Source organism: Hyaena hyaena, unplaced genomic scaffold, assembly GCF_003009895.1.
Source record: "Hyaena hyaena isolate Hyena2069 unplaced genomic scaffold, ASM300989v1 scaffold_30, whole genome shotgun sequence".
NCBI lineage: Eukaryota > Metazoa > Chordata > Mammalia > Carnivora > Hyaenidae > Hyaena > Hyaena hyaena.
The window spans coordinates 425,051-445,108 of NW_024080662.1; the positions used below are offsets into that span (position 1 = coordinate 425,051).

At 57.3% G+C, this 20,058-nt stretch overlaps 1 protein-coding gene across 3 annotated transcripts in view; it reads left to right on the forward strand.

The window, feature by feature from the left end:
- The window catches only part of CACNA2D2 (calcium voltage-gated channel auxiliary subunit alpha2delta 2), a 141,626-nt gene extending 121,568 nt beyond the window's left edge, over positions 1-20,058 (forward strand). Inside the window, exons 6-39 of one of the 3 annotated variants that reach the window (XM_039228195.1) lie at positions 365-506; positions 4,237-4,368; positions 4,556-4,613; positions 5,274-5,324; positions 5,451-5,550; positions 5,669-5,827; positions 6,063-6,170; positions 6,269-6,347; positions 6,916-6,965; positions 7,143-7,232; positions 7,416-7,487; positions 7,679-7,753; positions 8,939-9,013; positions 9,091-9,162; positions 9,249-9,320; positions 9,425-9,486; positions 10,377-10,453; positions 11,629-11,649; positions 14,372-14,432; positions 16,520-16,617; positions 16,811-16,901; positions 17,010-17,072; positions 17,222-17,325; positions 17,591-17,689; positions 17,778-17,866; positions 18,066-18,113; positions 18,354-18,425; positions 18,529-18,681; positions 18,827-18,879; positions 18,980-19,035; positions 19,193-19,319; positions 19,474-19,583; positions 19,683-19,765; positions 19,852-20,058. In XM_039228195.1, the coding sequence (XP_039084126.1) occupies positions 365-506; positions 4,237-4,368; positions 4,556-4,613; positions 5,274-5,324; positions 5,451-5,550; positions 5,669-5,827; positions 6,063-6,170; positions 6,269-6,347; positions 6,916-6,965; positions 7,143-7,232; positions 7,416-7,487; positions 7,679-7,753; positions 8,939-9,013; positions 9,091-9,162; positions 9,249-9,320; positions 9,425-9,486; positions 10,377-10,453; positions 11,629-11,649; positions 14,372-14,432; positions 16,520-16,617; positions 16,811-16,901; positions 17,010-17,072; positions 17,222-17,325; positions 17,591-17,689; positions 17,778-17,866; positions 18,066-18,113; positions 18,354-18,425; positions 18,529-18,681; positions 18,827-18,879; positions 18,980-19,035; positions 19,193-19,319; positions 19,474-19,583; positions 19,683-19,765; positions 19,852-19,992 (2,943 nt within the window). In that variant the 3' untranslated portion in view covers positions 19,993-20,058. Of the gene's footprint in view, positions 1-364; positions 507-4,236; positions 4,369-4,555; positions 4,614-5,273; positions 5,325-5,450; positions 5,551-5,668; positions 5,828-6,062; positions 6,171-6,268; positions 6,348-6,915; positions 6,966-7,142; positions 7,233-7,415; positions 7,488-7,678; positions 7,754-8,938; positions 9,014-9,090; positions 9,163-9,248; positions 9,321-9,424; positions 9,487-10,376; positions 10,454-11,628; positions 11,650-14,371; positions 14,433-16,519; positions 16,618-16,810; positions 16,902-17,009; positions 17,073-17,221; positions 17,326-17,590; positions 17,690-17,777; positions 17,867-18,065; positions 18,114-18,353; positions 18,426-18,528; positions 18,682-18,826; positions 18,880-18,979; positions 19,036-19,192; positions 19,320-19,473; positions 19,584-19,675; positions 19,766-19,851 lie in introns of all 3 variants that reach the window. The other 2 variants (XM_039228193.1, XM_039228194.1) reach the window with 2 other exon arrangements.

Below are 20,058 nucleotides of genomic sequence, written 5' to 3' on the forward strand. Positions count from 1 at the left end.
AAGGGCTGCAGCCGGCTCTTTCTCAGTGGCTCTGAGACCTGTCTCCTTCACTGATCATTGGTTTTCAAGAATGTGGGGAAGGGTCAGTTTGGCGTTTGGAATTTGGGTTTAGCAAATGTAGGAATGGTGCATAAGGTGGGCAGGGGCAGGTGGGAGTCACAGGCCTCCTGGGTGAGGGGTCCATACCCCCTATCCATCTGTTCCTGTGTCTCTCCATCTCTCTCTGTTCCTGACTTCAGTAGTCTCTGATTCTGAGATGCTCCTAGTCACCTAGGCTCTGGCCCTCTCCTGCCTGCAGAGCTGTCCTACCCCACTCCCCATTTTCTAGCCCTGACACCACTGTGGGGGGTATGCCTTTCTGCAGGACGACCCTGAGAGTGAAGATGTGGAGAGGGGGTCCAAGGCCAGCACCCTAAGGCTGGACTTCGTTGAGGACTCAAACTTCAAGAACAAGGTCAACTACTCGTACACGGCCGTGCAGATCCCCACGGACATCTACAAAGGCTGTGAGTGTGCAGAGTGATCAGAAACAGCCCTCCCCCTCAGAGGACCAACCGGGAGAAGAAGGAGGGAAATGGTGGGGGAAAGGGAGAGAGGCAAACCATGAGAGACTCTTGAATGCTGACAAAAACTGAGGACTGATGGATGTGGGGGGGAGGAGGGATGGGCATGGAGGAGGGCACTTGTGGGGATGAGCACTGGGTGTTATGTGGAAACTAATTTGACAATAAACTATTTGTAAAAAAAAAAAAAAAAGAAACAGCCCTCCCCTACTACTATGGGGGTGAGGCCCACTGCCTGGGCACTGCCAGGTCCCAGGTGCTCAACCAGTGCCATCTACCCTCAGCCCCTTATACCCAAGGTCACACGTGCTCGCCCATACACAGGCATCAAATCATTCTCAGGCACGGCCTCACACTAACTCTCAGCAAACTGCAAAGCACTCAGACTCACCCGCCGTGCATGTGCAGTCTCCTGCCCATGAGTAGACACGTGCCCACATGAATGCTTGCATACAACTTGTTCCCCTACATGCTGGACCAAGTCCCCACTGGCCTCCAAAGCAGCTCCTCCCCACCAGCCCCCATTCCCTGGCCCCATGCAAGAATGGGTTGAGGAGCTACCACATCAAATGGATACAAGAGTTGGGGGAACAAGGAGCACTTCACTCACAGACAACATCCTGGTGTCTCCTTCCTTGTCCAGGGACAGGGCAGCTTTGCACAATGGGGAAACCAAGTCACTATGGCTGGAAGGATTTGAGTCAGACATGAGGAGGAACTTCCTAAAGATCTTGAGAGGTATAAGGGGAGGAGACCAAGAGTCAGGCACTAGAGAGAGAGAGCTCTAACAGCAGGCTTTAGGGCCCTGGGGTCTGTTGAGCATAATTCTCTGAGCACCTACAAGGCAGCCTCAGAATCCAAGGGTCCCACCGGGTGGAGGGTCTTGGAACACAGGTCCCAGAGCTTCTGGATAGTCTCCAGAATGCAAGGAATCCTCCAGGGCCCTCAGGGAGGCCCCCTTCCACCCTTAGGGTCAGTCAGCCCTTCTAGGCAGCCTCGGGGGGGTGGGGGTGAGGACAGATGCTACCCATACACACACACTCCTGTCCCTGCCACGGGCCGCCCGCAGGCCACCTGCCCGAGCCAGCCGAGGAGCACTATCACAGGCAGGCACACTAATTAAAATAGGAGTCATACCGCCCTCCCCAGTCACCCCTCGCTACCCACACAAATTACATTTTATATGTTTTTTATTTACTGTGTCACTTTTAATTAAATCTGTAATCGCCTGCCTGAGGGGGCATGGTCCCCGTTTCCCAACTCAGCATGATCTGAGAGTGTGTGCATGTGGGTGTGGGTGTGTGCACGTGGGGCTGAGTAGCAGGCCCTTTCCAGGCAGGGAGGCCAGAATGCTTACACAAGTGTGCCTCGGAGTGAATGCATGTGTGTGCATGTGGCCACGGAGACTTGCAGGGACAGCCCAGCTGAGGCAGGGGTCTACTCTTGGCTCTTGACCTGAGTCAGTGACACCCCTCTGGCAGCAGCTAGACAGGCTTCCAGGACAGTCTGCTCTAAGCCTCTCTTTGGGAAGATAGGGAAACTGAGGTCCAATGAAGGTTGGGACTTTCCAGGCAGCCTCTGCCGGGACAGGCAGTACTGTATGAAACATCTGAGAATCTGGTTTTATTTTTTTTGTTAAAGAGAAAAATAGAAATTGTTCGACTCACTAAGTTTCTAAATTAGGAACAGGACCATAACATACTGTTCAATAGGCACAGCCAATGCTAGAAATGTGTTTTGTTTTCACATTATGGTCAGTTAAGGGAAGCTACAAGGACAGGGAGAAGGGAGGGGGAGCAGAGGGAGAGGGACCAGGCAGCACACAAGATGGAGCAGAGGCCACACACTGGAGGGAGAGAACAGAGGGACCATGCCCTGGAATGTATCAGCGCCTCCTAGGCTGTGGGCGGAGCCTTGAGCATTTGTATCTTTTTTTTTTAAGTTTATATATTTATTTTGAGAGAAAGAGAGCGTGCACAAGTCAAGTCAGGGAGGGGCAAAGAAAGAGAATCGCAAGCAGGCTCTGCACAGACAGTGCAGAGTCCGACGCGGGCTCAAACTCACAAACCATGAGATCATGACCTGGGTGCTTAATCCACTAAGCTACCCAGGCAGCCAGTCCAAGTATCTTCTCTGAAGAGAAGAGAAGAGAAGAGAAGAGAAGAGAAGAGAAGAGAAGAGAAGAGAAGAGAAGAGAAGAGAAGAGAGAAGAGAAGAGAAGAGAAGAGAAGAGAAGAGAAGAGAAGAGAAGAGAAGAGAAGAGAAGAGAAGAGAAGAGAAGAGAAGAGAAGAGGAGAAGAGCCTTTGCAAGGCACTATTGGGTTCTCACTTGGGGTAGATTTTGATAAGGATCTCGAAACAAGTGGGATAATGGTGTAAGAAAGGAAGTGGAAGATGGGCGCCTGGGTGGCTCAGTCAGTTAAGCGTTCAGCTTCAGCTCAGGTCATGATCTCACGGTTTGTGGGTTTGAGCCCCGCGTTGGGCTTGGTGCTGACAGCTAGCGCAGAGCCTGGAGCCTGTTTCAGATTCTGTACCTCCCTCTCTCTCTCACCTTCCCCTGCTCGTGCTGTCTCTCTCTCAGAAATAAATGAAACATTAAAAAAAAAAAAAAAAAGAAGTGGAAGAAACTAGAGGAAAAATACAGCCCCTAGGGGAGGGCTTAGGTACAGAGGCCTGCCAATAGCAGGTGTCCAGCTCACACACATACATCGGCCAGATTTAGGGCCATCCTGAGTTGGGGGCAGGGATGCTAGATCCCGGCTGAGGGATCTAGAGGACTGAGCCCATTCATCTGAGAGAAGCCTTGGTCTATGAGTGGGCATGGGGGTGGATCTGGCCAAGGAATCATATGTGTGCAGCCACAGAGGTCAGGGGAAAGGGAGGGTGAAGGTAATTGGTCATGAGGGCGTGGTTGTGAGAGCGAAACCCATTGGTGTCCTCTTATGGGTGCAGAGTGCTGTACCTTTGTGCCCATGGTGGCAGCTGGGCTGCTGGGCAGGTAGGTTGAAGAGTGAGGGACTCACACACCTGGCTGGAAACACGGAGGTTCAACACAGATATACCTGTTGGGGAGTGCAGGCTGTATGTATGTATGTGTGTATGTGTGCAAACATGCATGCAAGTGTTGGAGCAAGATTGTGGCATAGCCCCTGCCCCTCCAAGAGCCCCCGCCCCCGCCCCTGCCTGCTCCTGGCCCCAGTTGATTAATCATGGAGCTGAGTGGCTTCCAGCTTATCAGGTACCTTAATAGCTGAATAATTCCAGCCCCATCATCGGGCCCTTAATTGCTTTCTTGTGGCTGCAGCCTGGAGTGCATGCTGAGTGGGTGAGCCCCCAAGGGACCAGCTGCAAGCTTCAGGCAGCATGCTGGATGGGCATCCCAATGCACAATTCGCTCCACCTGGGCAGCCCCTCTCCAGGGTCCACAGGCCACAGCTGCCCTTCCTGATCATGTGGGGCCTGGCTGAAGGGTAGGCTAAGCTGACTTGGGATGGAGTGAGGACCTGGAGGTCTTCCTGGAGGAGCTGGTGCAGCCCCAGCTGAGCCCTGGGGAATGGGAGCCTGGCTAGGCAGAGAGCAAGTGAGGCTTTCTAAATGGGGCACTTGTCGTGGTGAGGTTCCACAGGGGACTACCCAGGTGCTCTTCACCTCAGCGCCCCCATTGCCCCCACAGCTACTGTCATCCTTAATGAACTCAACTGGACAGAGGCCCTGGAGAACGTGTTTATGGAGAACCGCAGGCAGGACCCCACACTGCTGTGGCAGGTCTTCGGCAGCGCCACTGGAGTCACTCGCTACTATCCAGGTGAGTGTCAGTCCATCTCTCCTGTCCCCTCAGCACCCACCCTCCTCCGTCACCCAGCCCACTTATCCTGAGGTTTGTGGGATGGGTGGTCAACCCTGTGGGCTGTGAAGCAGCCAGTCCTGCAAAGCCTGTCTACCCTGGCCGGGCCCTTCCCTGCCAGACTCCCTCACCTCCTCTCCTCCCACAGCCACCCCATGGCGAGCCCCTAAGAAAATCGACCTGTACGATGTCCGAAGGAGACCCTGGTGAGTGAGCAAGGAGGAGCTGGGCAGGGACACCCCCCTCAGTTCCCCCACCTCTGCTGCCTGCTCCCCTCCCTCCCGATATCCAGGCCTCGGAGCAGGGCGCAGCCAGCTCTATCCAATTTTCATTTCACACATCGTTGCCACTGGAAAATGGATCCCATCACCCAGGCAGGCCTCCCAGCTGCCTCTGCCCCCCATCCACTGCCCAGCACTCCACCCCCTTGGAACTGAGGGGTTGGGCCAGTGGGGGTTCCCAAGAGCGAAAGTCAGTTGGCCAGCCCCTGAACTACCCATCTGAGCCCTGGGCACCTCTCCCTCCCTTCTGCCTCTCCTGCAGTACCCCATGACGTCCCCCTTCCCTGCCACCTGTTCATTCCTGCACACAGCTGGGACGCAGACCTTGGGGCCTCATCCTGAGCCAGAGGACATACGTCCTACGCCCTCTCTGGATCACCTGCTCACCCCTCCTTTGGCTCAGGGTCACTCATGTCATGGGCAAGGACTGTTTTTTTAACTGTGATATCCTCAGTGCCTAGAACCCTGTCTGGCCCATGCAGTGAATGCTCAGTAGAAACATGTTGAATCAATATGTGGGTAAAGGGAAAAAGGACCCCCAAGGTCCCGGGGAGGCTGGCCCTAATTGAGGCTTCTCCTGGGCAGGTATATCCAGGGGGCCTCGTCACCCAAGGACATGGTCATCATCGTGGATGTGTGAGTGAGCAATGCTGGCAGAGGGGAGGGGGGAGCAAGGGGTGAGAATCTGCTTCCTGGGAACATCCATTAGGGAATGGCAGGAGAATGCCTAAGGCCTACCTAGTGCCTGCATGACCTTCCCAGGAGCGGCAGTGTGAGTGGCCTGACCCTGAAGCTGATGAAGACGTCTGTCTGTGAGATGCTGGACACGCTCTCTGATGATGACTACGTGAATGTGGCCTCGGTGAGTGCCAGGGTGGTAGGTGGGTGAGGAATGGGTCATACACACCACCCCTGCACCGTGCAACAGCTGACTGCCCTGGCCAGCCTGAGGCCACTCACCACCCTCACTGTCCCTGCAGTTCAATGAAAAGGCACAGCCTGTGTCATGCTTCACACACCTGGTGCAGGCCAATGTGCGTAACAAGAAGGTGTTCAAGGAAGCTGTGCAGGGCATGGTGGCCAAGGGCACCACAGGCTACAAGGCCGGCTTTGAGTATGCCTTCGACCAGCTACAGAACGTGAGCCCCGTGGGTGGGTGAGCGGGTGGCTGGGGACAGGCAAAGGCCTGGGCTTGGTGACACCGGGGAAATCAAGACAAATGGCCTTGTTAGTGCCCAACAGGCAGCTCGGGCAGATAGCACCATCTGCTGCGGGGAGGAGGGCCTGAGGGCCAGGACTTCCGGGGGGGGGAGACCCACCCCTGGACCCGGGAGGGGCCGAGAGCTGCCTGACCCCAAACCTACTCCTGACCAGTCCAATATCACTCGTGCCAACTGCAATAAGATGATCATGATGTTCACGGATGGTGGTGAGGACCGCGTGCAGGATGTCTTTGAGAAGTACAATTGGCCCAACCGGACGGTGAGGCTCAGCTCAGGTGGGGGCCACCCTGACCTGGGCCTAATTCAGGGAAGGGCTGTTGTCTGGTGGTCACAGCAGTAACCCCAAGCCCCAAACAGGTGCGTGTGTTCACTTTCTCCGTGGGGCAACACAACTACGACGTCACACCCTTGCAGTGGATGGCCTGTGCCAACAAAGGTACAGCGTCCAGCATCACTGCCTCAGGGCCTGCCTGCCATGCCCTGCTTTCCATCTGGTTGGTTGTCCACCTGTCCATCCATTCCTCCAGCTTTCCAGCTGACTGTTTACCCACTATCCATCTTCGTGTGCATGTGACTGTCCATCTCTCTGGCCGTGTAACTTGTCCATATGACTGAGCATCTGTCTGCCCATCTGTCCATTGTCCATCTATCTCCTGTCTGATCTGCTCCTGTGTCTGTTTGCTGGTCGGTCTACCTCTCCATGCATTTGGGCCTGGCCCCTGGGTAGACTCTGAATGTCACTACCATCCTAGCAAGAGGGACCTCACCCTGCCTCTGCTTCCTTACACCCCTACGCTCACGGCCCTTTCCCTAGCATCGGTCCCATTGACAGGGCAGTGGAAGGGAGCACTAAAGGGATAGGAGTCTGGGGAGAGTGACACCAGAAAGAGAAGAGGCCTGAGGGACAAGCCCAAGGCTGCTGACACACCACAGGGTACAGAAGCCCCTGTGCCATGGATCCCACGTACCACCCAGACCCACCTCTACCTCCCCTTCCCTCACAGGTTACTATTTCGAGATCCCTTCCATTGGAGCCATCCGCATTAACACACAGGTGAGACCACAGGCACCTCCCCCCCTCCTCCCAGCGCCTTGCCTCCTGGGCAATGTGTGAACAGTGGGCTCCTGTGGTGTGAGAGCGCCCCCTGGTGACTTGCTGATATGCCGGGAGGCAGAACAGAGAAGGTGCAGTGGGCGTATGAACTTGTGACCCCTGCCGCCTTTTCCCCAGGAGTATCTGGACGTATTGGGCAGGCCCATGGTACTGGCGGGCAAGGAGGCCAAGCAGGTGCAGTGGACCAACGTGTATGAGGATGCATTGGTAAGGCCTTTGGGACCTCCCCCACAGATGTGTCCACAAGGTCAAGTTCCTTAAGGGCCCCCATATGGGAGTAAACCAAACAAGAAAAAAAGGGGCCTGTGCCTGAGCCCATCCTCTGATCACTCAGGGTAGGGCATGGCTGGCCACAGGAGACTAACTCATCCTCTCTTCCTCTCACCTCAGGGACTGGGGTTGGTGGTGACAGGGACCCTCCCTGTTTTCAACCTGACACAAGATGGCCCTGGGGAAAAGAAGGTAAGTTTCCCCACTAAGGAACAGCTAGGCATACACTAGGAGGCCTGGGATGGAGGAGGGACAGACAGGCCTTCAGACTGGATGGGGCAACTATTTGTGAATAGCTTGAGGCCTTGGGAGTGAGGTTTGGACAGTGGGGCTTTCCTGTGGACTTGAACCCATTTCAGACCCCCCCATGCCTCTGCTCCCAGAACCAGCTGATCCTGGGTGTGATGGGCATCGATGTGGCTCTGAATGACATCAAGAGGCTGACTCCAAACTACACGGTAAATATCCATCTGCCCATCCACCCTGCTCTGGGTCCCACAGGGACACAAGCCAGGCTCAGCAGAGGAGTCTAATGGGGATTACAGCGCCTCCAGGGACACCTCTGAATTCAGGCAGTCAGGAGAGGCTTCCAGAGCTGGGCCTAGAGCTGGAGTCGGCAAACTTCTGTGAAGGGCCAGACTATGAATATTATAGGCTCTGCCAGCGTAAATACTTATCCTCAGTTCTGCTGAGCGGCCACAAACAAAACAAATAAATAGGCATGGCTGTGTTTGAATACAGTTTTGTTTGTGGATCCTGAAATTTAAATTTCACGTAATTTTCACATGTCATGAAATAAAATTCCCTTTTCAGTCTTTTTCAACCACTTAAAAATGTAAAAAAAAAACATTCTTAGCCATATGGTAACAGGTGGCAGGCCAGGCATAGCCCATGGGCCATAGTTTGCTGACCCTTGGACTGTCAAATAGACAAGAGGCGTACCTTGGAGTTACAGGAAACTCTCTGAGCAAAGGACTAAAGGTGAACCAAAATCATAAAGCAGGGAGGAGCAAGGTCAGTGTGACTGGCCCAGCACCCGCAGTGAAGGCAGTTTCAGTCTTGGTTGTGGAAGAGGTAGGGGTAGGATGTGTGTGACAGCATGTCCACCCCTGAGCCACATGAAGGCCCCATGTCATTGGCCTCCATGTGCAGTGAGAAAACGGTCTAGAGAGCTAAGGGTGAGTCCAGGGTCCCATTCACTCCTCCATCACTTCCACCGGGAAAGGGTATCCAGGGATTCCAAGGGCACCCTCTTTCCTATGCACTCTACTGAGATGGGGACCAGGAGGAGGCACTAGTGGGGAGGGGAGGAGAGGATGACAGCAGCCTTGAGGGGCCAGCGGAGGCAGAGCAATCCAGCTGACTGACAGCTCCATGACAATTAGGGATAGTTGGGGCAGAAGGCCAAATCACCTTGCGGTCCCATGTTGCCAGTCAGCCTCAGCAAGGGCTGGTGCATGCGAGATACCAGCCTGCTAGACTTGAACTTGAGAAACAGGCTCGAGGTCACATGGCATGTGGGGGCCCCTGGCCCAGGCAAGCAAACCCTCAGTGGTATGGAAAGCAGGCTAAGGTAGAGCTCCAGAGTCTGGGGAATCCCTACCCAGCCCTCCAGGCCCTGAGCTCCCAATCTATGCCCCCAGCTTGGAGCTAACGGCTATGTGTTTGCCATTGACCTGAACGGCTACGTGTTGCTGCACCCCAACCTCAAGCCCCAGGTGAGCTGGGGGGTGGGCAGGAGGAAGGTAAACTCTACAGGATGGGGATCCCTAACTTCCTGCCCTGCCTCCCACAGACCACCAACTTCCGGGAGCCTGTGACTTTGGACTTCCTGGATGCTGAGCTGGAGGATGAGAACAAGGAGGAGGTAAGGAAAAGGAGAGGAGTAGGGATGGGAGCATCCAGAGCAGCAGAGAGTAGAGACCTCACCCCTCACATCTCTGGCCCTTCCAGATCCGTCGGAGCATGATCGATGGCAATAAGGGCCACAAGCAGATCAGAACGCTGGTCAAGTCCCTGGATGAGGTGAGAAGATGGTATAGGGGGACAGAGTCAGGGTGGGCATCGTCCTATTCTCCACCCCACCCCTGCGTACTGGCTCAAGTACTTGACGCAGCCTCTTCTCCCAGAGGTACGTAGACGAGGTGATGCGGAACTATACGTGGGTGCCTATAAGGAGCACCAACTACAGGTGAGTGGGGCAGGACTGGGTAGGCAGGGAGGGGTGAGGGGGAGCCCCAGAGCCCAGAGTCTGAGCCCTCTCCTTGCCCAGTCTGCGGGTTCTCAACAACTGCAGCCATGATCCCAGTGGGGCACCAGGAGCCAGGGCTGCTCACTACTCACCCCAGGACTCTCAGTGCACCAAGGAACCCCTTTTGCTGGCCCTTTAGGAACACTGGACAGAGACAAGACAGTGCATCTGACGTCTCCCCATGCCACACCACCCTCTCATGTCACCCCTGCCTGGATTGTATCCTGGGTATCTGCACCCAGGATGTCACCCTCAGTACATCCCCAGGCCTGCTCTCAATAGGCACCACAGCCTCGGAGCAGGTACCCTTGCAGGTCAGGCCCAGGCAGTGCAGGCTGTCTTCTTGTGCCCCACAGAGCTGGTCTCATTCACCCTCCAATCCCAGCTCATGACTGTTCCTCACGGTATTAGCACCAACCCTGCTTTTTGATGGCTTTCACATGGCCTAAGTCTCGGGACTGAGGGACCCTCCTCCCATGGCTGTGCACCCAACAGCCTAGCTCACTGACAGTGTTCTGTCCCTGTTGAGTTTGCCACTGGCCAGATAGAGGAGGCTGGCTGGGGATATGGTGTGTTGGGAGGAGACTGCTGGTTGGGGGGGGGGGGCGGGGAGGGCATGGAGTTGCTTTGGGACTGGGAGTTCTGAGGCCTCCAAAAGAGTTTGGGGAATGAACCTCTCACAGCTAACAGGGAAAGGTGGCCCTGGTGGTCAGGAGAGGGGACTTCACAGCCTGGGCCACTCTGCCCAGCTCCAAGGTGGGAGCTGAATGCCAGTGTGGCCCACCTCTCCCCAGCAGTGACATATGCCCCTCCTCTCCCCTCCTCCCCAGCCTAGGGCTTGTGCTCCCACCCTACAGCACCTTCTACCTCCAAGCCAACCTCAGCGACCAGATCCTGCAGGTCAAGTGTAAGTGGCCCGGCCCCTGCCTGTGCCCTGCACCCCTGCCTCAGCCCCGCACCCTGGCCGCCGGCCCCAGGCAGCATAGCCAGCCACTGGCGGCAAGGCAGCCACTCCTGCCCAGTCTGCCCACCCCCAGGCGCCCGCAGGCTGGGGCACCAGCCATCGGAAAGTCTGTGGAAATCTGCATGCCTGCCTTTTCTCAAATTTGGTTCCAGACCATTCTCTCATGATTTCCGTTGAGGTTTTTGGTTTTGGTTTCTCCTACTGCGTGTCTTCCCTCCTTAGCTTGCCTCCCCCGCACACCTCTGGGGGCTGCATTCTTGGAAGACACCCCTTCCTCTCAACTCTCCTCCCCCCTGTGCCCTGCAGCTCTCTCCCCCTGTGGTGTCACCCCCCAGGGTCTCTCTCTCCCCCTCCTCTGACCCCCTCATTCATCCTCTCCCATTTCCCTCCCCCCTCATCCACCCCTCTCACCTTCCTCCAACTCCCACTGCCTTACTCTCTGCCCTTCCTTTTCTCTTGCCGCCTTCTCTCCGCCCCCTTCCTTCCCTCTCCTTCCCTCCTTCTCTTTCCCTTCCCTGCACCCTCACCTTCCCTGTCTCCCCACTTCCCTTTTCCTTCTGCTCCTTCCCTCCCTCTCCTGCCCCAGCACCTTACTTTCTCTCTCTTCCTCCCTCCTTCCCTCCCTGTTCTCCCCCACTTCATCCCTGATCTCCTACCCTCCCTGCCTCTTCCTCTCCCTCATTCTCCCCCTCTCTTCCTCTCTAGACCTCTCAACTTCCTTCCCTCCCTGGCCCACTCCTCTGCCTGTGGCTCATTCCTGCATGTCCTGCTCACCCTGGGCCTCCCCCAAGAGGCCTCTGGAGCCTGTGGCCCTGCCTGCCCACCGCCCGAGGTCACTGGGAGGGAGGCTGGGGCTCCAGCCCCACCAGGCACCCCCCACCTGCCTGGCCGACTGGGGCTCATCTCCTTTGAGTTTTCTCGCTCTCTCTTTCTCTCTCATGTCGTTTTTTTGCAAGAAGTTTCCTTTCGGTATGATGATGAGACACAATATTTTCATTCAAACAGCCATTGAATAAAATATTGTTTGTGCCCCTCCCCTTCCCCTCCCCCTTTTCGTTTGTTTTTGTGTTTGTGTTGTTTTTGTTTTCCTCGCTTTCTCTCTTGGTGGACTGTCCCAGTGCCAATCAGCAAACTGAAGGGCAAGTATATTCAGAACCAGTGCACCCTCCTCTCCCCACCCTACCCACCCTCACACCCCTGCTTGCCCCCCTCCCTGCCCAGGACCAGCCAAACCCCTGCTCTCCAGGGCTCCCTCCCAGCATCCCCTTGGCTCCTCCAGTTCTTGCCTTTTCCCTCATCCCTAAACCCTATTACAGCCAGGAGCCCTTCCCCTGGCCCTGCCTGCAGGGTGGTCTCCGGCGTGTTCTGAGAACTCAGGCCCCCTCCTCATCCTCCTCTCCCCCTCTGGGCAGGCCCCTGCCCACCCCCGCCTTCTCTGTCCCTCCAAGACAACTCAACAGTGGGGACAGGGCTGGATGCCTCTCCACCACCTCCCACCCAGCAGGGCAGGGGGCCTGATAGGCAGGGCTAGACCAGTCTTCAGTGGGGCTTATGTGAGGCTTATGGGAAAGGAAAGTGCCATCCACATGAGGCTTCCTCTGGGATAGTTTTTCCTCCTGTGATCTCTGGCAGTTGGTCCAGAAGCTGGCAGCCCTCCAAGGGGTGACAGAAGGCTCTGGAAGCCCTACACCCTGATTCTGGGATGGGCAGGATAGGGCAGCAGCCATGCCACTGGGAGGGCCAGACAGATCCAGCCATTCTGGGCACCGGCCTAGGTGCTGCAGTCCCTGTCCCCTGCTGCTCCCCCTGCCCCCGGAGACTTTGCTAAGGCCCACTGGCCCAGCCCAACCCTGGTACTTGCTGCCCCTGGGGCAGAGGGTCAGGTATGGAGAAGGTATTCCCCTGGGAAATAAAAGCAGACTCAGGAACAGTGAGCCTAGCCAGGAATGGAAGGAAATATGTCTGGACCCCAAGGGCCAGCAAAAGAGCTTGGAGAAAATCATTCTGGGCATGAACAAAGGTTCTGGCACTTAGGGTTACCCAAGCCAGACATTCCCGAAAAAGGTAGGCAGTGAACCCACAAACTCTGGTGGAGAACAAGGAGAGTAAGAGAGAACAGCATATGAGGGTCTCTGCCACTAGTGCACAGACGCCCCTGCCTGGACAGATAGGCATGGAGAGCCACAAGAGGAGGTCCTGTCCCCAGTCCCCATGGCCTGGAAGCCAGGGCTCCCCAAGAAGCCCTAGGGACCCAGTCCCGCCTAGTCCAGCAAAGGGGATACAGCTGGCCCCGCTGGCCAGGGTGGGGGTGGGGGACGGGCCCTACCCCCACTGGTTTGAGTTGTCTTTTCTCCCCTTTCCACATCCATCCCAGTGACCCCAGAAATGCAGGGCCCTGATAACAATGACAATTATAGCCTAGTCTCCCTTCCTGCTCCCTACCTCCTTTTTCTTTCTCCTCCTTCCCCTCCCCCGCACCCATTCCCTGTCGGCTTGTGTCCAAACCCTGCCTCACAGTCCCATCAGAAAGCAACAGTCCAACCAGTGACTGCCCAGTCCCTGCAGGCACCCCAATCCCACTTCCCAGAATCTTGCAGTGCATTGTGGGAGTATCTGGGAACAGAGAAGACCCCCTCTTCTGCAAAAATAAGCCTTGGATGACAGAGAGGTCAGAACCTTGGTGAAGACAGGATTGGAAGGTGGGCTGCCCCAAGTGCAAAAGGCCACAGGGCAGTGGCGTGCCTCCAAGATGCAGACCAGCCAGGTGGCTGATCCAGCTGGGCAGGGAGAGGCCACGGAAAGCCCAGATTCACTCACAGACCCACACTGAGACCCTTGCACACACACACACACATGCAAGCACGCATGCTCTCCCGTGTACATACGTGCTAACTCTCACACACATGCACAGGCCCAATTGATAGGTCCCTAAGAGCACCCCACACCTTCTCTGGAGCGCCAGCATTCCTTTTTGGCTGCTATGAACCCAGACAGGTCCTAGGAAGGGTCAACACCCACCCTTCTTCCCCACCTGGCCTCATGCTCCCAGCCCAAAAGGGCAGGTGTACAGGTTCATGCAGCATCCCTGTGTCGTCCTGGTCCCACACCTTCCTCCCACAGTGTCGCAACATTCCCAGGCATGAGTCTCCCCTCACCCAGCCCCCCAGCCCAGGAAAGACCGCTGGACCCCCACAATGCACTGCAGCCCAGCCCCAGCTGCCCACACCGTCTCTGGTTGGACTGTCTGTGCCCGTGAGAAACTCCCTCGGTTTGGCCATGTTGATGCCTGACACAGAACAAAAGCAAGACCTACCAAAATGCAAACAGCTGCAGCAAAGAAAGAGAGATAAAAATCCGCAGCCAAAAGCCAATTCCCTTCCTCAAAGTCTCTTTGGAGGCAAAGGAAGCTCAGCATGCGGTTTTTTCCATTATGGATGTGATAAGAGCGAGACCGGCGCCTCCCCCAGACCATGCATATATATAGCAGTGTGTGTATATATATGTGTGTGTGTGTGTCCGTGTATATGTGCTATACAGCCGTATGGAAGCATATACAGCCACGCCACGGGACTCACTGCCGACAGAGGACCAAGCCTGGGCAACATATTGGCTATAACTGCCCTCCTCCTGCCATGCTGTAGTCTCCACAGGCCCCCCACCCCTCCCCGCCCGCCCCTTCTATCTGCCCGCCCCTTCTCTCTGGCTCGAACTTGAACGCGGAAGTGGCGGGTTCCCTCTTTGCTGGTGTCTCCCCCTCCCTCAAGCCACCCTCTGCCCTGTCCCTCCAGCCCCGTAAGCTCTGAGCCCCCTGGCCTCCTGCCTCCCCAGCCCCCGCCGGATAACCCCCCATTTCTGTTGCAGATTTTGAGTTCCTGCTCCCCAGCAGCTTTGAGTCTGAAGGACATGTTTTCATTGCTCCCAGGTAGCTTGCGTGTGGCCTTGCTGAGGTGTCCTCCCCAACCCCAACTGTCCTGGCCCCGCCTCCTGCACTGCTGCCTGGAGCTCTGTGTGTGTGTGTCCTGTGCAGTGTCGCCCCCCCACCCCCACCCCCTGCATAGCCCCGTATGTGCGGCCATGTGCATACCTGGGCCATGCAGCCGCACCAGGCAGCAGTGGCCAGCCACCCACAGTTCCAGTCCCCACCAGGCCTGGGGCAGGAGGGCTCTGGACTCTGCTGAGATTCCCTTCCCTCCCAGGCCACCAGGAAGGAGCCCTTTCTGCCCTGGGCAAGCTGTCCACAACACACTCCTCACTGGGCACCTGCTGCTCTGGTTTGTGGCACCCTCCCCAAGCCCCACCCTGCACCCCCTCCTTGTCCTGTGTCAGTCAGTGTTTGTGTGGGTCTGGGGATGAGCCAGCCAGAGCCCCTGTCGGCAGTGCTGAGTTTGGGTGTGATGGCTCACAGAGGACTGGGGGAGGTAGAGGGTACAAGAGCTTTGAAGAAGTTCTCTAGCAAGTGATGGGTCAGGGCCCAGTGCAGGTCCAGGCTTGGACCATCCCTGAAGTGCACATTCAGCATGCACACACACGTCCTTGTGTACACACGTTCTGCCTGTTGGCCCAAAGTGAGGAGGCCAGCAGCGCACCCCCCCACACACACCATGATGAAGCCCTCCCCTGTGGCCTGGCTTTGGATGAGGGTCGGTGGGTGCAGCTGACAGAGACCCATGGGCACTCTCAGGCACCACACGGGGGCTCTGGACATTCCTGACCTCCATGTGTGTGCACGTGTGTGCATGCACCCACAAATTTCTCTGACTCTCTGTAGATGTGTTTGTATCTGTAATTGTGTATGTTTGTAAGAGTCTGAGTGTAAATGTGGAGTGGGCTGTGTGCACTAGTGACTGTGGAAATGAGTGACAAGGCCTGTGTGGCACACATGACCCCCGAGAGAGGGGACTGTGTTTTTGTCACTTCTGTATCTTTGGCGTGGGAGAGCTCAATAAATACATGTTGGGTGAGTGAATGAACTAATCCACAAATATAAAGGTACATACTGTTGGGGGACACTGGGGGGCAGTTGTGTCTGAAGCACAACTGTGTGGGCATCACTCTTGATGTGTCAGGTGTGCCCCCCACCACAGAAGTACAGGTTGTGCACTGTACAAAGGCCATAGGGGCCAGAGAGCAAGTGGGGGCTGCAACCCAGTCCCAGGTGCCCTTACCAAACTGTGCACCCTAGCACAGCCTAGGGAAGCAGTGCATTTTAAAAATTCCCACAAACCTGCTGCATTCTGCCCAGCAGGAAGGCCTCTAGTGGCAACTGTGTGAATGAGGGATTGGACAGGAGAGAAAGCTCCATCTACCAGGGTGGAAGGACCGCTCACCACAACTTCCTGGGGGACAGAGCCCCAGGCAGGCCTCCCGTGCCCCAAAACTCCCATGTTATGTTCTCTGGACCCAGAGCCTGAGCCCAGTGAGGGCCTTGAGGAGGCAAGGGATTTGAACTGTCCACATCTAGGGGAAGAGCATTCCGGGCAGAAGGAGCAGCCAGTCTGAGGATCCACGTGTTCCCACTGACTTCTGTGACATGATGGAAAAAACTGAGGCTTGGGTTGCTTAAGTGAGTCGTCCAAAGGTGCAAAGCTAGGAAGCAACAGGTTGAGGTCTTACATTCACGCTGACTAAGCCAGCATGGTACTTCGCCCACCTTGTTCCCACGGGAACGCATACAGGTGCCAGGCCAGCCACAAGGCATCTCCTGGGGCCTCCCAGGTGTGCCATTAGGGTCCAGCTACACAAAAGATGTGGGAGGCTCTGCAGGGATATGCCCTGGAGGGAGAACATGCCAGGCTGGAGAAAGCAGACCTGCACTCTTTGTCAGCTCTGCCCCTATTCAGAGGTGGCAGTCTGCGGGTCACGTAGTGGCTGCAGCTTGTAAGAATACACACCCCCTGCCGAAGGCTCAGGCTTCTCAGTCAATTGCCAGGCAGGCCTGTTGGGAAACCTCAACCCTACTGCTCTGTCCAGCCCCCCAAGCCCACTCTTCTTGCCCCTCCCCACCCCCAGAGAGTATTGCAAGGACCTGAATGCCTCAGACAACAACACCGACTTCCTGAAAAACTTCATTGAGCTCATGGAGAAAGTGACTCCAGACTCCAAGCAGTGTGAGTGCCTAGTGGGGCAGCCGGGTCTGGGCAGTGCCCAGGCTACAAGGGGGCAGCCCAAAGAACCTAGAGACCGGGCAGGTGTGATGCAGACCCAAGCCCAGGGCAGGGCCTGGGCCGGGTAGTTGTGGGGGGAAGACTGGGCAGGGAGCCACAAGAAGACGTCCCCTCCACCCCTAACTTCCCATTCTAGGCAACAACTTCCTTCTGCACAACCTGATCTTGGACACAGGTATCACACAGCAGCTGGTGGAGCGTGTGTGGCGGGACCAGGATCTCAACACGTAGGCACCACCCCACCTGTGGGGGCAGGAGGTTGGGATGGGCCCAGAGGCCCTGGCCCCACCCTGCAGAAGGCAGGCCTGTGACTCACCTCCCTGCTGCCCCCCCAGGTACAGTCTTCTGGCCGTGTTCGCTGCCACCGATGGTGGCATCACTCGTGTATTCCCCAACAAGTAAGTGACCTACCCTGCCACCCAACAGCCTGCCCCTGCCTGGGACCCTGCCTCTGTCCTGCTGTCCATAGACCTTCTTGCACCTGACTGAGACACTGTCCCCCACACACCACGCCTTCTACCAATCTCTGTCTTTCTCGGATAACCAGGGCAGCGGAGGACTGGACGGAGAATCCGGAGCCCTTCAATGCTAGCTTCTACCGCCGTAGCCTGGACAACCATGGCTATGTCTTCAAGCCCCCACACCAGGATGGTGAGTGTCCTCCAAGGTGTCCAGCAGCAGATGAGAAGTTGAGGCTTCCCTGTCTGCTCACCCAGGGCTAGGCTTTGCTCTCTGAGGCCCCTCTCAAACATGACACTGGCTGAGACTGGGGCAGATGAGGAGAGAGAGCTAGGCTGTGCCAAACACTACACTGAGTACTGGGTACTTGGCTTGGGCCCCTGGGTCCACAGGCCCAGCACAGAGTGGTCAGTGTGACTACCAGCCCCTGCACCTGACCATCCCACCCCACCTCCAGCCCTGTTAAGGCCACTGGAGCTGGAGAATGACACAGTGGGCATCCTCGTCAGCACAGCTGTGGAGCTCAGCCTGGGTGGACGCACACTGAGGCCAGCAGGTGAATGCCTGGGGTGGAGGTGGGGAGACAATGGGCAGGGTGGTGCCCAGAAAGGCAGACATCTATGGCCCCTTGCTCTCCTCTACAGTGGTAGGTGTTAAGCTGGACCTAGAGGCCTGGGCTGAGAAGTTCAAGGTGCTAGCCAGCAACCGTACCCACCAGGACCAGCCTCAGAAGGTACTTGGGCAGGATTGGGGGCAGTAAGCCCAGCAGAACCCATTCTGGAGTCTCCCAGGAACCCTTACCACTCACTCAGAGTGGTTCCTGTGCCTATGGAGGGGGCAGTTACAGGTGGCCTGGGGATCCAGATGTACAAAGGGTGACGGGAGGGGGAAGACTGGCAGGCACCTTATGGTCCTTGCTCTCTGCCCAGCAGTGTGGTCCCAGCAGCCACTGTGAGATGGACTGCGAGGTTAACAATGAGGTGTGTGTGCCCCAAACCCTAGCTTACCCTGATCCCAGATTTCTTAATCCCAACTGCAACTTCTAGCCCATTGTTTGGCCTGGGGGGGGGGGGGGTCTCAACATACCACCCTGACTTTACAGCTTTATCAGAACTGGGGGAGTGGTGCCCCTTCCACCCAACCACCCTACTGCCAGGGTCTGGGGAAGAAGGTCTGGGCCTGACCCCTCTCCATCTTCCTCCCCCTTCCCCACCTCTCAGGACCTGCTCTGTGTCCTCATTGATGATGGGGGATTCCTGGTGCTGTCAAACCAGAATCATCAGTGGGACCAGGTGAGGGTCAGGGAGAGGGTAGAAGGAGGGGGCTGGGATTTGAGCTTTCTGGGGATGTGCCACTGCCACCCCTGTGACTACCTCTCCCTCCTGGCATTCCCAGGTGGGCAGGTTCTTCAGTGAGGTGGATGCCAACCTGATGCTGGCACTCTACAATAACTCCTTCTACACCCGCAAAGAGTCCTACGACTACCAGGCAGCCTGCGCCCCCCAACCCCCAGGCAACCTGGGTGCTGCACCTCGGGGAGTCTTTGTGGTGAGCCCAGTGATGCCTGGCCTGGAGATGGGGGAGGGGGCGCTGGGACACCTTCCCAGAGATGACCCTCCACCTCTGATGAGAAAGCTGGAGGTGACCCGGGTTCAGGGACAGCAGTAGCAGCCCATGCCCCTCTCCATTGCAGCCCACCATCGCAGACTTCCTTAACCTGGCCTGGTGGACCTCGGCTGCAGCCTGGTGAGTCCGTGGGGGAAGGGAGCTGAGCAAGGGTGCTCCCTTCCCAGAAGGGCTCAAGAGGAGTGGTGGGGCTGGGCACTTAGTGACCCCTGCCCTGCAGGTCCTTGTTCCAGCAGCTTCTCTACGGCCTCATCTATCACAGCTGGTTCCAGGCAGGTAGGTGGGGCTTTAGAGGCCCCTCCTCGAACCCCCCTCCCCAGTCTAAGCCCAGACCCATCCCAAAGGGAGGTCGGGGCTTAAGGCTGATTGAGGCTGAGACCCAAGACCTTGCTAGGGTGAATGGGTGGGGCTGAGGCGCTCTGGGCCCTCGCAGACCCCGCGGAGGCTGAGGGGAACCCCGAGGCGCGCGAGAGCAGCTGCGTCATGAAACAGACCCAGTACTACTTCGGGTCGGTGAACGCCTCCTACAACGCCATCATCGACTGCGGAAACTGCTCCAGGTGACCCCAGGGACGGGGACCGGAGGGCTGGCTAGGACTCAGCGGGGCCCATGGGCGGGGCCTGCCGGGTGGGTGCGGCCCGGGGCGGGGCCGGGGCTGCCACGGAGAGGGGCGAGGCGAGTCTCAACACCCCGCCTTTCCGTACTGCCTCCAGGCTGTTCCACGCGCAAAGACTGACCAACACCAACCTTCTCTTCGTGGTGGCCGAAAAGCCGCTGTGCAGCCAGTGTGAGGCTGGCCGGCTGCTGCAGAAGGAGACACACTGTATCCTGCCCCAGCCGCTCCCCGCCGCCCGCGCCCTCTCCTGCCCCGCGTGCCCCCTCCGTGCCCTGCTGCCTCCTTGACTCCCCCACCCATGCCCAGCGGACGGCCCGGAGCAGTGTGAACTGGTACAGAGACCGCGATACCGGAGAGGCCCACATATCTGCTTTGACTACAACGCGACGGTGAGGAGGGGGCAGCGCACTTGGCATCCCGCTCCCCTCCCCTCCCCGGGCCGCCCGGCCGACCTGCACCTTGCCTCTTCCCGCAGGAAGATACCTCAGACTGTGGCCGCGGAGCTTCCTTCCCGCCGTCGCTGGGCGTCCTGGTCTCCCTGCAGCTGCTGCTCCTCCTGGGCCTGCCTCCCCGGCCGCAGCCCCAAGTCCACGCCCACGCCTCGCGCCGCGTCTGAGCGCCCCCTCCTGCCCCTCTCCAGGCCTCCCCGCCTCTCCTATGCCCCATACACCCCGCCTTAGAG